Below are 17,553 nucleotides of genomic sequence, written 5' to 3' on the forward strand. Positions count from 1 at the left end.
TATGCTGGACGTTGATCCTAACCCTGTTAAGCAGCTGCTTGGATTGAACTCCTCACAAAAATTACTGCTGGTGCAAAAGCCAGGGCAGAAGGGCATAGCTGGGAACAGGGGTGAGCATGGCTACCTGAATGCAGACCAGTTGAGACTGCCTTCATAAGTTCCATTCTTAAAAAGTTCTTTCAATTTTTCCCTGTTACTTTTTAAAGTATCTACCTTCCAACTGCATGCCACGCTAGTTATTTACTCAGCAAGCAAAGCACAGGAACGTGCCATATTCTAGCAAGTTTTTCTTCATGTAGGTGAACACTTACTCCCTCACAGACCTCTGGAGAAGAGAACATGGACAATGAGGGCCAGGGCCCTATGCAGGCAGGCACTGACCAAGGGCTGTAATCTTCCCAGAAAGTCTATTTATTAGCAGAGTGAAACTTCCTTTGATATTAAACCTGTGGGTGAATTCTTTGTGAACATAGTTTATATCTATTTTAGAATCACAGAATCATTAAGGTTGGAAAAGGCCACCAAGATCATCTAATCCAACTGTCAAACCATCACCACCCATGCCCAGTAACCATGTCCCTCAGCGCCACATCTATCCTTTTGTTGCTGGCAATATAAATATTCACTTGTTATTTCAGTTTTGGAAGCATAATTTACTTCCTACCTTTTTTTCCCCTCTCATTTTTTGCACCTGTTTTACTGGGGACAGTGAAGCCAGATGCTCTCTCACATATTTCTTTGTGAAATTTAATCTAATACTACTTGAAAATACTTCCTTTTCATCAAATTCAGTAACACTGAATCTGACCTACCAACTTATCTATGTGTCTCTGAAATTTTCAAGATGATGTATTCTTTCAGTTCCGCAGCACTGTATCACACTTAATGAAGAGTCATGGAAAACACCATTTGCATTAAAAGACATTGACACCTTACACTTCCACTTGAAGACCTCAGAGAACTGTATTGACATTACACTGATTTTGTTATGTCCTTCAGATTATCTCCATTTTACAGATTAGAATATTTATGAACAGATAAGAAGCTTAAGCCCAAATCCTTAATCATCTAAAATGCTAGCTATAAGTGTTGTTTTGATTTAAACTGATTAAGCTTAGTTAATTCAGCTTGAAATGATAATTTATTTAAAATATTATTTGACTCACGGGAAGAACATTAGAAAGTATGCTAGTGTTCACTATAAGTATCTCAATTTTCATTCCTACAAAAAAGCAGAACTTTAATTTAAATGAGAGTGATCAAAAATATGTACTCTTGTATAAGAGGAATGAGGATACTGTCTACTGATGAGCCTGCACTGGGCACGATTTAGCTGGGGTGGACTCATAATTTTAATTTATTGCTTATTAAAGACTTCTCACTATGTAATATGTTTCACCTTTACACAGCCATCTATCTTGATCACAACAATTGCACTGAGCTTAAAGCTCTCATACATTTGGCCGAGCAAATCACATTAGACTACTGTTACGTTTAGGTAAACTCTCTTAAAATAATGTTCTTTTTACAAAGTCAAGCATTGGGAAGGTAAGAAATGTTTGAATGTGGGCTGACAAGTGTGCAGATGGTACAGCTTTTATTTGCTTGTTATGTGTTCTACCTTTGCAACCCCTGGCTCACTTAGAATACAAACTGCACCCGTGTCTCCACTAACTTCACCTGTAACTAACAGAAAGTATGCCAATTTATCACACTGTACATAGCCCTGAAATGCAGACCTCATTTACTTGGGTAAATCTTACTTATCCAAGGGATACCACAAACGTGTATTTTTAGCCCAACATAAATAATAGCAAAACCAATCAAAATAATAGTCTACCTCAAAAAGCAGTTCCCATCCCTCCTCACCTGCCTCCTCAGAAAGAGAAGACTTACCAACATCCAGCAGCTATAGACCTCAAGTAGTCTTAAGAACCCATTATTTTACTTAGTCATGTGAGATTCTGGATATTCTCCAGTCCTTAATTTTGCTTATCCAAAAGAAGCTCAAGAGAATTCCAAATTTTTATTTTTCTCTGACCCAGTAAGAGCTAAAATTGCCTCCTGCTCCCTGTCTGCACATACTCTCACAGCATGGCTTTGAAGTGGCATCTACTTGATGCCAAGACTTTAACTGCTGCCTTCTTTGCCTTCTGAGTAAAACACTGAGGTGGGGGTTAAGATTATGTCATCTTCTGTTTGTTTTTACTTATAAAAAATCTTTGGGCAGAAAGTATACAGTTAGTGCCCAGAGAACAGATTTTCTGAGATACAGCATGGGAAATACGTTGCTAAAGGGAAAAATTCCAGCCATCATTCCCAGATCGGCCCAAATACTTCCACATTTAGTTGTCCATATATTTTTTGTTGCTGTTGTTTGTGGTATTTGCTGTTTATGAATCTGTCCCAGTTGCTGGCATAATACAGTCACATGAGATTTTGTCAACACACTGCATATGACAGCCCTGTCAAATCTGTAAGAACCTACTTCAAAAAGCTGACTGAAATCCCAGTTACAGCAATAGAAGTTCTTCCCAATACCCCATACTCTGTTTCAGAAGAAACTTCCTTCAGCTGCATGCATACCTACCAAGCTGCGGTCCCATTAGCACAATAACCAATGCATGCAATGATCGTCATACCATCTCCCATGGTCTCAGACAGGGAGACTGGCCACCTGCGTCTGAGATATACACACACGCATCCCGTTCTGTAATGTAAATACATCTCTGACTGAGCTGTCTGAGGAAGAGGATTTCCTGCAGGAAATTTATTCTGTGCGGATGTTTTCCCCTTTCTCATGTCAGATAAGCGAGTTTCTTCTGCTGTGTCAATTAGTAAGCAACAAGGGGCAACTCGCCAAGGAAACGCATCTTTTCAATCTCCGTTGGCCTCAGGTCTGTTTCCTCAAGGAGTACAAGGGTAACTTTTTTTTTTTTTTCGTTTTCTGAACATTTTTTTCCTGAAACAGCCATCTGAGGCAGGATGAACACAGCCCAATCTGGTTTTCATTTCTGACTCCAGCCTCACAGGAAGCATGTATACAAACGTAAGCAGTTCCATATCTTTCTTACGTAGAGCTTAAAAACAAATGGCTACGCCTCTACAGCTCTGGGATTTCCTAACAGCAAAATAACACTCAGGCACATTAAGATATGCTTTCATTTCAAGCTAACCTGATTTGCACCGAATATACATAGCTTGTTCACAGTGTAGCTGGGGCTGCCACCCTGTTTCTAGGACTTCTGAGGACACAATACCTGACTGCTGCAAAAACATAACAATTTATCTGCGTCTTTTCTCTGTATGGAATTATGAGGGGAGGTAGTCTGTGTTTTTGGCCAAGACAGAGGAGGAACTGCATGAGGATGCTCAAAGTCAGCACAAGTGACTTATCCTGGTGCGCTCCTGCCAGCACTACTGGTACTATTAGTTGGCAATCAGCATGGATTAAAGATGTATCCAGCCTCAAACAGGCTGCTAGCATAGGACCAGTACAGCCAGACCTGGAAGAAAAAAAGCTTTGATTGTTGACAGGAGGGTGAACGACAATAACACTTAAGCAAGACTATGAACCAAATGTTCACTGTGTTGATATTAGGTAATATTAGGTGTCTCACACCTCTTCCCCTCTCAGCGTAAAAACTCTGAGAACTGTAGTTGTGCCACCTTCATTGAGCTATAGGTTACACTTTAGGGAGTCACAAGGGATAAATTCCTGTGTAACACACAAAAGAAAAATAACAGGGGGACCTTTAATTTACTTTTAAAATTTACAATTTAATTTAATCAAGATTTACTTTCTCTTCATCTCCCCTTCTTAGAGAACTGCTATTGCTACTTCTTAGATGAAGGATGAGATCTTCAGATATTACGTAAGTCCCACTATTTCACAATAAGGAGAAAAAAACAAAACAGCTGAATAGTGTGATGGTTGGCAGAATGCATGTAATCTGGGATCTATGAATGCACGCTGATGTACTGAATGTACAAAAGGATACTAAAGTTTTTAAAATCCGAAATTAATTCCCTGTGTCACTTTATTTGTACAATCCCACCCAAATAAATGAAACATTACTGTGTAGTGGGATGGGTGATTAAAGCCTTATGAAAAATAGAACATATGGACTCCTTAGGGAGAAGAAAAAAATCAATCTATTGAATAATGAAAAAATATCAGAAGTTTCCAAACTTGCATAAAAAGCATAGGTTTTGTTCACCAAGACATGCATTGAATTTTGTATATTTATGTTTCACAAACTATACAGGCACTGAAGTACTCTAGTTTATATAATTTAGATTATTAGAATGGTTTTGTTTTTTGTTAGCTGTGTTTTACAACACTGGTTTTACAGCACTATATGTTACTAAATACAATAGCAGCTTTTATTGTACAAAGCATGGATATGTACTACATGGTTACCTGGCACAATGCTATTAAAACAAATTAAAGTGTTTTGGGGGGATAATTTAAAAGTCTGCGTAGAGGATGATACTAAACACAAGACCCACTAGGCACTTAGTTAATCAGTTGGGCTAATTGATTTTTTTGGGGAATAAGAACTATTATATATAAAGTTCTGACTGGACTTAGAGCAGGAACTTCAATTATTTAACCATGACCTCCCTCCGCGTTAACTTTTCCCATGCCCTGTAACATCTATAGTCATACTTCATTTGTACAGACAATTAACTTCTACTTTTCAATACAAATTATATACAGCCACACATACAGCTGACCAAAAGAGATCCCAGTTACATGATCTATGCACTACACTCATCTATCACCATTGACTCTATTATTATTCTGCTGATTCGTAGTGCAAATTCTCCTAACTCTTATGGACTTCTGTTTACACTCTGGAGCCCTCTGTTTTAAAGAAAAGATTTATCACAAAATAAAGCTCTAACCCTGGAAAAAAAAAAAAAAAAAGACAAGGAAAACTACATTAAATTTTCAACTTCCAGATCTGAAAGGCAGTGATGCAAAAATACAGTTGAATTAAAAAAAAATCAGCTTTTCTAAATGTTAAAAAGTTCCAACAGAGGCTCTGTACTTCCTCTCTGATTCAGTGTGCTTTATAGACAGTAATCACAAAGCTAAACCACACGTCCAAGTGGTAACCTTTGCAGAAAAGTAAAAACTACTTCTTGTTATGTTTCACTGTATTTAGCTTTCTGCTGCATCAACTTTGTGATACAGCTCATCACAGAACAGGTGCCCGTACCCAGGAGGCAGTGGAACTAAACAGACACAGCTGAGATAATCGAGAAGACATAATTATCACTGGAAAATTAGCTCTAAGGTCATTGAGATAGACACTGCTTTTTATTAGGAGTTCTCTGCTGCAATTTCTGGGGGTTCCTGGACTTAAAATGTAAAGTAGTGTACTCCCAAATGTTCTGAATGGGGACATTTTGGGAGATTGGTTTTTTACCCTACAGGTATGGAAGACAGCGAACAGAGAACTTGCAGTGCGGTAATGAATCGGAAAAGCCATGGACTCTGATTGGGCTGAAGTTGACAAAAGCACAGCATCAGATGTCTGAATCCCAAAACAGAAGTTTGGGATTTTTCTGGAGAAAGCTTGGCCGGAGCTGTGACACAGAGACACTCACAGATGCAGAGTGGGTTAAGTTTCCTAACAGCATGAGTGACTACAGCCACTTGAGATGCCTCAAGGTTTTGGAGACATCCACACAGGGATGGCAAACACGACACAAAACCTTCTGGGAGAGTAGCCAGAGCATCTCAGGTGGCACGAATCCCTGACACGTCTCTACACCTTTTCAGCTATTACCCTGCCAAGCCATTACAGCGTTTCCTGCTATTTGCCACCAAAGGGCCACACGCATACCTGCTGATGTTTCTCTGAATTTGTCACTGGTCTTCTTCTTCCTCCATTTCCAAGGCTTAAAAATTTTGCCAATGGTCGAAAGTTTGCCCTTTCTCTTGAAGGGAGGAGTTTGGGATCCCGGGGCTGGTCCATCTGAGTTAGCGATTGAAGCTTTATCCAAGCCATCGACTGCATAAATAAACAAGAAAAGAAAAGGTCACTAAAGGATGGAAACCAAAACGGTAGCTAGCAGCTGAACTGCTCCACTGCTGGACTGCAAAAGGCTATGTGGTGGTCCCCAGTTTTCTGTTCCAGAAGGCAGACAATGGGCATTTTATAGCACCCTGTACCACAAGCCAGTCCTCACCCTCGTTAGCCCCACACTTCCCTTCGCTCAGCATCCCCACTACAGCCAGAACAGCTGCTCACAACAGCTTCTGTGGTTTCTCCTCTCTACTGAAGAATTCCTTGCAACGCATTTACGTGATGTTTTTTCCCTATCTTTGGTAAAGCTGAATAACTAGCTATCATCACGCAGAAAACAAAACCCATGCAACGTGAAAACATAGACTTTCTTCTGAGTTAAAAACAATAAAGAATTTAAAAATCCCTTTTTAAAAAAGCTCAACTGATAACCGTTCTGGCTGTGGAACAGAATAGTTCAGTTTGATATTCCCGGTAATCAGTCATTCACAAAGGAGCCTGCCACGAGTCAAGTTTCATACTAACGAAACATATTTAACAATAAGCTTTTGGGCTGCAGCCAAAATTGAAAGCCAATATTTATCATCGATGGCTGTAACACTGAGTTTTTGTGAACAAAATTAGAAGTTATTCCACAGCGGGCAGTTAAGTGTAGCATAAAGTTAAAATGAAATTTCTGGAAATCTCCCCGAGAAGCCTGCTATTCTATATTTCTATATAAGAACTATGGTTTCTTAGAGCTTTCCCCTCCTGAACCTGCAAATACTTCAAACGTGCTTAACTTTATTCACGTGAGAAGCTTCACTGAAGTAACTGCGATTACTTATGTACATAAAATTAATCACAAGCTTAAATGTTTGCTGCATAAGGGCTCGGTAATTGCTTTCATTCATCTAAACATTCCAATTATAACCAATTCGGAACAGAGCTGATGCCACTGTCAACAGAAATAATGATAATCATAGATCATTAAATCAGAAAGTGCTATTCAAAGAAGGAAATACCACTGTTCCCATTTTACAGATGGAAAATATGAGGCACAGAACAGTTAAGTGTTTAATTTCATGTTTGCCAAATGGCTTCCTGAATCCTAGTCCTCTGTCCTAGCTGCTAAAAAGATGCATATTCATACACATATCATCACGGTGCAATCTTACTATTCTGTTTCTCAGAAAAATGGCATTTAATGAATCCTATATTTGTCCCAGACTTTAGATTGATCTAGGATGCTATAAAAAAGTTCTCACTGTGAGAATGCTGATGTAATGCAATCAGAGTCCAAGAAACTTTATTCCTTAACACTGTGAAATGAAGTACATTCCAATCAATAAATCCGAGTTATGCTGTAGAATACAACAAATCCTATACTGTTAGAGATGGAACAGATAGCTTAAGAAAACTTTGCCAGCAGAAATAACCATTAGTCAGATGCATGAGGATTTATTATTTTTTTTTCAAGTGTTTTCCTTGGTTACTTTCTGGTCTATAACAAAGAGATAAAATGAAAGGATGTCGTTGAAAAATGTAACACCAAGATTTTGGTAAGGAGGAGGCTAGGTCTTTCCCTTGTGTGAGCAAGCTTCCTTGCTTGCACATCCCAGAAAACATAACCAGGCAGTCCTTTGGGAAGTTTAGGATGAGACCCTAACAGGTGGGTTGGCTGGCAAGAGATGGGGATCAGAAGGCCACCAACACCAGCCAGCAAGCAGCTCTGGAGGAAGAAACCGGCATGGGGCAGCAGCAGGACCTCTGCAGGGTTGCCCTGTCTGTAACTAGGGATTGCTCTTCTCTCTAGGTTGGCAGTCATTGTCTGTTGAGTGAAAGGAGAAGTACAATTACTTGAAGGGTAGTTACAAAGGTAAGATAGCTTAACTGTTGTTAGCAATTTCAGATGGCACAAGAAGGGCTGAGGGCCACAGGCAGTAACTCCAGAGAGCCAGGTTAGACATAAGGAACACGCTTCCAGCAGAAGGGCACAGCACTGGAGCAGGTTGGGGAATTTCTGCCCTTGGAGGTTTTCAGGGATTGACCAGGTGTGATCTCATCTGCTGTCAGCAGCCATCCTGCTTGGAGAGAGAGACTGGACTATGTCACTTCCTAGTCAATGTTTCTGCAGTGTTGGGGGACGTGGAAAGGCATGGTTACTTGTGAAATCTGTTCCAGGAAATCTAAAGAATCAGAAGAGAAATGCTGAAGATAAGAGATGAGGATCTGGTGGCTGAAGAGTTCTGTGCTGGGACAGGAGCCAAGAATTATCTCACTGACAGAGGCAGCCCATGAGTTCATTAGTGAAAGGCTACCCGCTCCTTGGTGGCAGCAAGACAAAGCTCATGTTCTTGCCTTCACTGGCTTAGAAAGGCTGGGTTATTGATGTGAAGAGCCTGCACCCTGGTGATAGACAGCACAGTCTCTAAAAACACTGGAACATAGATCTTTTCAAATCCTCTTGGGTCATGGAGCCCAGCCTACTGAAAGCAACCACTTCCACAAAAGCCTCCTTTGAATTTTTCCTCCTGTGCCTGCCACAGGGAATGGAGGAGGATTAAGGTCCCAACAGTTCTCCACTGTGAAACATGTATTTGGACTGTTTGCTGCTCTGCCCTCTGCTGAAAATACCTAACTCTGAAATACTGATATTCATCCCAGCTAAAGAAATCCGTCTGCTTCAAATTAGCCAGCATATGAAAGAAGGGATCAATTTAGTGGTAAGTGATTCTGTTTAGGAACTCTTGACAGCAGGATTCTACTCCTTCTGACAATAAAATACAAGTTTATTTATCAAATGAGTTCCATGAGAGCTCACAATTAGGAATTTGCTTATCCCTCAACTTTGTACCACTTCCTTCATTTGAAAAAAGAAAAAAAGACCCAAATATGTACCTGAAAAGAATGAATAGGCATGGCCAAACGTCACTGGTTGGTTTTAGAAACAATCTAAGATAAAGAAAACTCCTAAGAAAAGAAAGGATGCTTTTAAATACAAAAGCAATCACAAGGTAGCACATTTTAGCAATTGGCAAGTTGCCCATGAAAAACAAAAAAACACAACAATTTCAGCAATAATGTTCCAGAGCAATTATGGACAGATCTTTTCAAACATACTACTCCTCATCTTTGAAAAACTCAGCAGGAAATTGGTGTTTAATATTTACCTTGTTTGTGTTATAGGTCATATATTAGTTTGAAATAAAGGAGTGTATTTTTCACCTCAGAGAGCTTATATATCTTCTACTAATCATTATAAGCATTATACACTTGCACTGAGATGAAAGGAAACATCTTTCCAAGATTAGAGAAACTTGGTCACTTGTGTTATTCTCTTATTTGTACAGTGTCTTGAAGTTCACCTTTCTTCCCACCATCTTCAAAAAGTCAACGAGTCATTCCACTGCCGTCAATAAACATCACCATTAAGTTTGACAACAGGACTGTACTAGCTGCATAGTCTATCTGTTATATTTCACGTCCTTTGTCCCAGATGCAGATTTTACAGCTGAAGGATAAGTGTCTGCTTGTACTGAATGCTGGAGGAAATCAAAGAAAGTTCATTTACAACTTCCCTTGAACAACATTCATTCCTAGAAAATAAATTACTTTATTGTTGGTTGGTCAAACGCATTTTAGAGTCTGCATACTGTTTTCCTGGACTTCCTGTATGGAAACAAATGACAGTGCTGCAATGCTATTCCTGCTCCGGTTCTGGGGAACAAAAAAGACTGGGATGGAGAATTATAAATATGTTCTTCTGGACTGAGAATCCAAGGATAAGGCTGTTACAAAATGGAGATAGAGAAACACAGTGAAATAAAAAAGGGATCCTCAGGGATCTATTAGTCCAGGTAATAAAAGACACAAGGGAAAGTTGTAACAAACATCACCCTCTCAGCCTATTAACCATTCCCACTGATGCCATCCCAAGCATTTTATCATGACCTCCAAGAGGAGATCTTGTTGTAAAAGGCCAACTGCAATGCTAAACAAGGCACTGCAAGGCCACATTATGCTGGCAAAGGCTGTGAGCTCAATGAAAGAAATAAACAGCCCTTCCCTGAGCTTGCAGGTAGTCAGCAAAGATTAGATCAGTTTATGGATGACCTTGACTTTCCCATAAACCACCAAAGATGGAAATGCCTTAACTTGTTCAACTCTAGGAAGGCTACTTGCAAGAAGCAACTTTGATCTCCATAGCTACCTGGGGGACACTTTTGTGCTCTGAACGATCTCCAGAGATGTTTACAGCTGCAGCAGTGGTATGAAGTCCTTCGTTTTTCAATGGCATGGTACATTTCAGCACTGAGATGTTTCTGTCAGCACTGAAACATGCAAAAACTTTCTTCTGGTAAGAACTCGCTTTACAAAATGCAACAAAAACTCTCCATCCAATTGTTTCAAGCAAGTCTGATAAAAAATGCCCTTGAAATAAATAGCTGTGATTCTACTGGTTCCAGGCACTTTGGTCTAGAATGCAGTGAGGATACTCCTTTTTAAAGCTTTGGCTTAAAGATAATTCAAGAACAGAAAAAGATGGCTCTATTAATGCCGTACCTTGTTCCGTACTTTTACTGATGGCAGTTAAACTAGGAGGCCAATAGAAGAAGCTAACTTCAAGATTGGATGCTAGAAATAATGCAGATAAATAAATATATATACACAATCTTCCAATAGAACTATATTTTAATAAAGGATCAAAATTACTGGCTGGTAGCTTACTGCTAGTAATTTATGTCAGTGACAATCTTAAAAAGATAAAACCTGGATAGTTAGATAGCTAGCTACCTACAGTAGGATCACGCCCAAAAGGTCCTGTTTAGAAGAATCAATTCCTGAACCTGAATAGTTTTACGAATCTTTCCCGTATCAGTCCATATTCACATTTAGTCACAAGGAGAAGGAACTTATTAGGTAGACTGTGCTCTAAACAAGTATGAAATATCTTATAAAATTGTTCTAAAATTGCTGGAATCGATGCCACTGAAAAAGTTTAATTAGTTTATTCCTGTCACAAAGATTCTTGAGATCCTGGGGTAAGAGAGTAATTAAGGCTACATCCAACAAAAGAAACAAGGCAGAATTTAGGTGCATTTGTCAAGAGTTGTGCTATTGGGATCCTGAGGGACTCTGATCAGAGGCTCCCTGACTCTGACAGTGCAGGTGCTGTAATTCATGACATTAACACTACCTGAAACCTCTGCTTCTCTGCACATAAAACAGAAACCTAGACGAGTCTCACAGCAGAGTAGCTTTGGTGATGAAGCCAGCCTAGGAAGTTTCTTCTCTGCATTTCCATCTGCTCATTCTTGAACCTATAAAAGTATGCCCTTCCTTCAGTTGTAAAAGTACAACTGTTCATCAGGCTGCATTACAAGCAGATCTCTGAATGATCCAGACCAAAAAACACCTCCCCCTTTCCATCCTCCTTCCTTTTTTAAAAAGGTTATTTTTAATCTGGGTCACTGCAGTGCTGTACTCTTTAGCACAATCCCACAAATGCTTCAAGTGTTGGGACTGAGGAGCAAGCTGTGGCATGGGACAGATTGGGCAGGGTGGAGAGCCTAAATCAGCTTCACAGCTGCAAACAGCATAGTGAGAAATTGTAGCCACGGCCACAACAGCACTGAACAGTTTAGCATATACCATGTACATGTGCCTGAATGAATCCATTAAACGAACATGAACTTGCCTACAGTATTCACAGGGCGGTCAGAAGATGTGCGTTCCCCATCCTTCCTGAAAGAATAGTGTTGAAACCTCCTTTCCTTCCTTATCAAAGAACACTCTACCTGGGAGAGGGAGCAATGATCCTCTGCAAAAAGCAATCTGGAGGCCATTCAGCCAGGAACAAGAGAGAGAATGCCACGAAGAAGGGGATGCTGTGCTCAGGCAGCTAAATTAAGTAGCTAAATTAACTTACAAAGATATGGGAATTCACATGTACATAACTGATGCAGCGAGTACGGGCCTTCTTTGACAAGAAGAGTCACTCTGCTTAGATGAGAATGCACAACATCACTTGAATCATCAAGAGGGAAAAGGTACGGAACCAAGTGCTCCACTGACATTGATGTGCTATGGGTAGTACTGGCACTGTGTACCTCACTTGCAATATGAATGTGGTATCACTCCATCACTCTTAAAGTGTGGGAGGATAACTTTGGTTGCAATACGAGTGACCTGGGATATTGTCATATCTAATTGTAAATGAATTGAGAAATGCAACAGAAGATGCCGCGGATTCAGTTCAAAGTTACCTTACACGTGGATTTAGGTCAGCAGAATTTCTATACTACCACCAGTTAGTTGGTTCAGCCATTTTTCATTTCCTGTCACTGCACCCAGATGTCTGCAGGGGTGTGCTGCAAAAGTCATCTTGGTTTATTGAGACCTCAAAACCTCTTTTTGACAGCGTTATGATTTTCTATACAGTCTTGCCAAAGGGAACAGAGTTTGAAGTCATGGTTTTTATGCCAGCAAAATCAACATGTTTGTGCAGCTGCATATTATCCCAATTTAGTGACACGAACAATAACTCATCGACTCGCTATAGAGTATGGTAAGCCGCTTATTCCCGCAGCTTACTGGAAAAAAAAAATCAAGACACTGCATGGTAAAATGTTTGACATGGCCATTAAAAAACAGAAGTCATTCTGACACAATCAATGTCATTTTCAATAAACCTCCCCAATTCTGTAATGCTATAACAATTTTTCTTGACCAAAACCAGATGGAAAGGCAGGTCTTTTTCCTTTCTCCCTTTTCATTTTCTGCTTGGAAGGAAGAAAACGCAACTAATCCCCAGTGGATAAATTGACAAATTGGAGAGCTATAATCTACCTCAGAGCAGCACAGTGAGTTGGCATCTGAACAATTTTGCCTAGCCATACATCTGGAGTTTAACTTTGGGGAATCTCTGTCATGAGCTAATTGACTTGATTGTGTTTTAATTAAATGAAAGGAAAAAGCTGAAGTTTAAACGTAGGCGGCTGAATGGTAGTTTCCATATGGAACTGCCAATGTTGCAAAATGTTAATTGGGCCTCCTGCTGGCAATGACCTACACAGGGTGGGCAGTGGCTACTTCAGATGGGTTCTGGCTGCTGCCTGAAAGCAGCCGATGAGGGTAGTGGGTGGATCCACCTGGGGAAGCCGCAGCCTGAATGCCCCCAGGTCTCTATGCGAGTACATGCACAGACACCTTTTGGGTTGATGGAGCCATACGTGAACCAGCAGCGCTGAAGTTCAGAAAACTGAATCACTGAGGCTGAACCACACAATTCCCATCTCACCACAGGCAAAATGTTGCCTTGCTGCAAAAAGCCGAGCACAGTGTGGGGCAGGAAATCCAGCTATTACATCTGCAGACTAGAGGCCACATTCTGTTCTCCCCTTTGGTGAGAATTCCCTGCCTAAGCTCTGCATAAAGCACAGACACTGCTACACAGGTATTTACAAGGGATGGGAGCCTGTGCTCCCCCCAAAAGTGACGTGATGCATGCCCAAGACTCCAACATGTTAGCTCTATGCTGCAGGAAAAACAAACCAGGAAATCCTATGTTAAGTTAGGACTGCTGCAAACTCTGCATGGCTCTTTTCTCCCTTTCAGCCAGCACCATACTAACCATGCACAGACACTTCTAAAGCCTTTGGAGAACAGCATGTTAGCATGGAAGAGGGACACCCTGCCACTCAGAGCACAGTTGCTGTGCACAGAAGAGGAACATGAGCCAAGGCACACATTTCAGATTTCAGCAATGATGTTGACTCCAACGTGCATTTATTTGAGCTCTCTCTCTCTCTCAGTTGTACACTTGGGATTGATTTGCTTAGAGCCTGGGAGAGCTTGTTTAGCTGTCTGTCTTTCAGGCAGGAACTCCTCACCCCAACAAGTGACTGTTTCCCAGCAGGCAAGCAGGGGACTTCAGCTTGGCTTTCCATCGCCTTACACAGGAAAAGGAGAATAAAACAGTGTTAAAATGAGGGCTTAAGACACGTTTGCTGCTGCAGTTTCTCACCCTGGCAGGATTTCTGTTCTAACTACACTAGGGTAAACGACAAAGCACCTCTCTGCCTTAGAGTTACCTTAAATGCTGCTCTCTTTTTTACTCTTTGCTTATTTGGTTACAACTGCCACATCTTAAGTGCTGTTAGTTGTGTTAATTCACAAGCTATCACATTTAGTTAACACAGGTAACTACAGCAACTTAAATGCAGATGAAGTGCTTGTAACATGCAACTTTGGAGATACTTCTCAGTATGGTTTTCATTTCCATGGGGTTAATTCTACTGGGAAAAAAAAATAAAATGGCTTTAGTACACTGTATAGAGACAACAGAAATTCCACAGGCAATACAGCTGAACTAGGCCCAAGTAAACCGCCCTTCTCGTTCCCGTGCAGAGCTTCCTACCACATCTACATGGGCAAGTGAGCTAGCGGGAGTGGTTGTGGGACACATTAACACAGCTGTTATACCTCTCTAATCACACTTTCTCTGTTTTCACCTGTTTCTCATGTCAAAATGCACAAGGGATTTGCTTAAGGAATGAATAAAATAAGGGCCCGATGTTATGTTTGTAATATGCCCACAAACATGTTTGCAAATTCAGTATTTATATTTTGGCATCCTGTAGCCCTTATCGGAACATCCGCACCACCTCTTGATCTCCAGCCCAGTATTTAATTTCCATCCCTTCGGCTTTCCCAGAAAGGACTAAACAAATCCTCAGCAATTCCATTACACAGGTCTGAAAGTGATCTGGCCACAACGGTCTCGATACCTCCTTGCCGACCAGAACATGGGTGGCTCTGACCAGAAGAAAAGGGATCATCAGTTTAAGGCAGGCTGTTTATTCCTCTCTCTTCAACCCCAGTACTTCAATGGAAAGAAGCAAATGGGAATTTTCCAGACAGTTACATCTTCCAGATATATGAAAAATGGCGTTAAGGGTCACATTCTGGATCCTAGCAACTTTTCCACAGAAATGAGGAAAAGCTCAGGCACAGAAATAGAGATGTGAGAGGAAAGAAACAACAGTGAGAAAGCAGTGTGAGTGAAAGAACAACCAAACTGCTGAGGACTGAAAATTAATGCTTTCTGCATCAGGGAGATTTATCCATTCATGTCCTGAAGTACAGTATATAGATTTCTATTAATAGTTTAAAATGATCTTTTTGGATGATTCTGTAATCTAGCCTCGAGGCACACCTCATGTACTCATCTTATTAAATCCTATAATGGTATTTTCAACACATCGCTTTCGAAAACCAGAACTGCAGAACTGGAGATACTTCCTTACAGACTGACTTTTCTGGGTACAGTCTTAATATGGGGAAGAAAAGTACCTCCAATGAGTTTACAACAGGTATTTTTAGCCACAGACAACTGACAAAACCTCCCAGCAGATACTGCCTACTGGAAAATGGTCTGAAGGACAGCAGGAGCAGGCCGCACTCCTGCTGCTCTCCAGTGCCACTTTGTCCCGAGCGAGACAGAAGATCTAGCAGGTATGTTACACCACTGCTGAACCGGAAAGTCCCATCCCCAGACTTCCCAGAAATTTAACGGGAAATACAATTGGTGGGAATCTCTTAGAAGAAAAACTGAAACAGGCAAGGGACAGCCCCATAGCTTAGCATGAGTTCTGCTGGGCAGTCCCTATTTCCTCAGGCTGCTGGCTCTGGTTGTTTAGCTGTGACCCCTCTAAGGAGCCTGCAGAGCAAATCAGCACACCGTCAGATGGCCTGAACAACTCACTGCCAAAGCCAAGTCAAAAACCCAGCAAAATGGGAAAAACACAGCCAAAGCTACTCTGGGCTTTTCCTGGAAGGCTCTTTCTGGCTTCACTCTTTTCATACCTAAGCAACCACAGGCTTGGGGCCACTTCAGGGCTAACTGGCTGCTCCACCTGCAGCTGACATCACTCTGGGTGAGGATTTAGGCTGCTCACAACCCGCCTGCCCTGCTGTTCAGTGTCTGGCTCAGATGCTGAGCTCTCTCCAGTGCCTTCCTTCCCAGCATCCCCTCAGTGCACCTGGACAGACGGAGGTGTTTCCTCACAGCTGAAGAGCCGTGCTGCTCATCTTCGTGCAACCAGCAGTGGGATGCATCTCCATATGGCCTTAGAGAGGTGCTGCACATTCAGTCACCTCCACTCATGTTTTCACAGCATCTTGGCTAAAACCTTCTTGGAAGGGATTTTAAAACCAAATCAGTTCCTTACTACATTACAAGACGGTCCAGCAAAAAGTTTGCTGACTAGACTGAGCTGGGTGGTGTGCCTAGGGCAGGAACAGGAGGGGACAGGAAAGAGCGGGAACAAGTCTGGGGGGGATGGGAGAGTTTTGCAAGGAAGGCAGCGCCTGAGCCTGCTGCCTGTGGCCTAAAGGTCTCACAGGGGTGAGAAGAACTCCTCACAGCAGGACATCCTGACCCCCCCATCACATCAAAGTCTCTTGCAATGCCACCTGGAGCACTAACACTGTTAGCTATTTCCCCTTTCTGTGTGAAGGAAGCTGGAAAGGTGGTTATACTGCTATACTCCCCTGCCTATCCCATCCCAACTCGTTCCTGACCACTGAACATACTTGCCAAAAACAATTCCGCAAGATTACACGTGTGCTCTTCCCATTACTGTACGTCTTTAACCAAATCTTCCACGACTATCATGTTTATAAATCTGAGAGCAGGTTTGGTTCTGGGGGCTCCTAGGCCAACACTTCCTCACGTTTAAGTATAACAACAAGGAGCTCTTGACCTACAATTATCAGAGCATTCACATACAAAAAATGCCGAGGAGAAATATGGTCAGCCATGTAACTAAATCCCCTACACACAGCCCAGAACTCAATGTGCTGCCTTTTAAAGGCGACATTTTCCTTCGTACTGGCACCACTTCAACATCTTTTCTCTAGTACAAGAAACAACATATTGCACTTGTCCAAACACATGTGAGTCAAACCTGAAGCAAACAGTTTCTTTTTGTGACCCAGCTGGCCTCCAAACCCCCACAGCAGAGGTCAAGGGCACTTTTAAATCCAGCTAGCAAATTTCTGAATGTTGCTGTCATTATAAATGTTTATGCAAGCTATTAGCCCTGAAGTCTTTGTAGAGAAAACCATGTTTATTTTAAGTTTATTTTTTTAGCTGCCTTTAAAATGTTTGTCTTTGTTGCTAGATACCAGCTTGGATAAACAGTAATAATACAACTCATGCACACTCACAAGAAAGTACTAACGATTAAACAGTTCCTCTCAGTCAAAATGCCGATTTGTCAATTCTAAAGCCACAGCACGTGAAAACTGTTCGTATTTTTCTGTATGAGTAATGCTAGGATCCTAGTAAGTAAGAAGTTATCTCATTTGCTGTGAGGAAATGGGAGTCACCAAGCTGCAGCTGACTTTTATTCGGCATCAAGTTTCATTGCTCTCCTCACGCCTCACCGCACAGCACACAGCTGTTTTATTCCCTGTATCTTGTTCCTTATTAGGGCCAGAGTGGGGAAAATCAGACACAAGCTGA

The 17,553-nt window shown here is 41.3% G+C and overlaps 1 protein-coding gene across 11 annotated transcripts in view; it reads right to left on the bottom strand.

Moving 5' to 3' along the window:
* The window catches only part of PHACTR2 (phosphatase and actin regulator 2), a 124,760-nt gene that overhangs the window by 42,638 nt on the left and 64,569 nt on the right, over positions 1-17,553 (bottom strand). For all 11 annotated transcript variants that reach the window (XM_040698472.2, XM_015284202.3, XM_003640962.5 and 8 more), the window contains exon 2: positions 5,859-6,026. In XM_040698472.2, coding sequence (XP_040554406.2) covers positions 5,859-6,026 — 168 coding nt within the window. The remainder of the gene's footprint in view (positions 1-5,858; positions 6,027-17,553) is intronic.

This window comes from Gallus gallus, chromosome 3, assembly GCF_016699485.2.
Source record: "Gallus gallus isolate bGalGal1 chromosome 3, bGalGal1.mat.broiler.GRCg7b, whole genome shotgun sequence".
NCBI classification, from domain to species: Eukaryota; Metazoa; Chordata; class Aves; order Galliformes; family Phasianidae; genus Gallus; species Gallus gallus.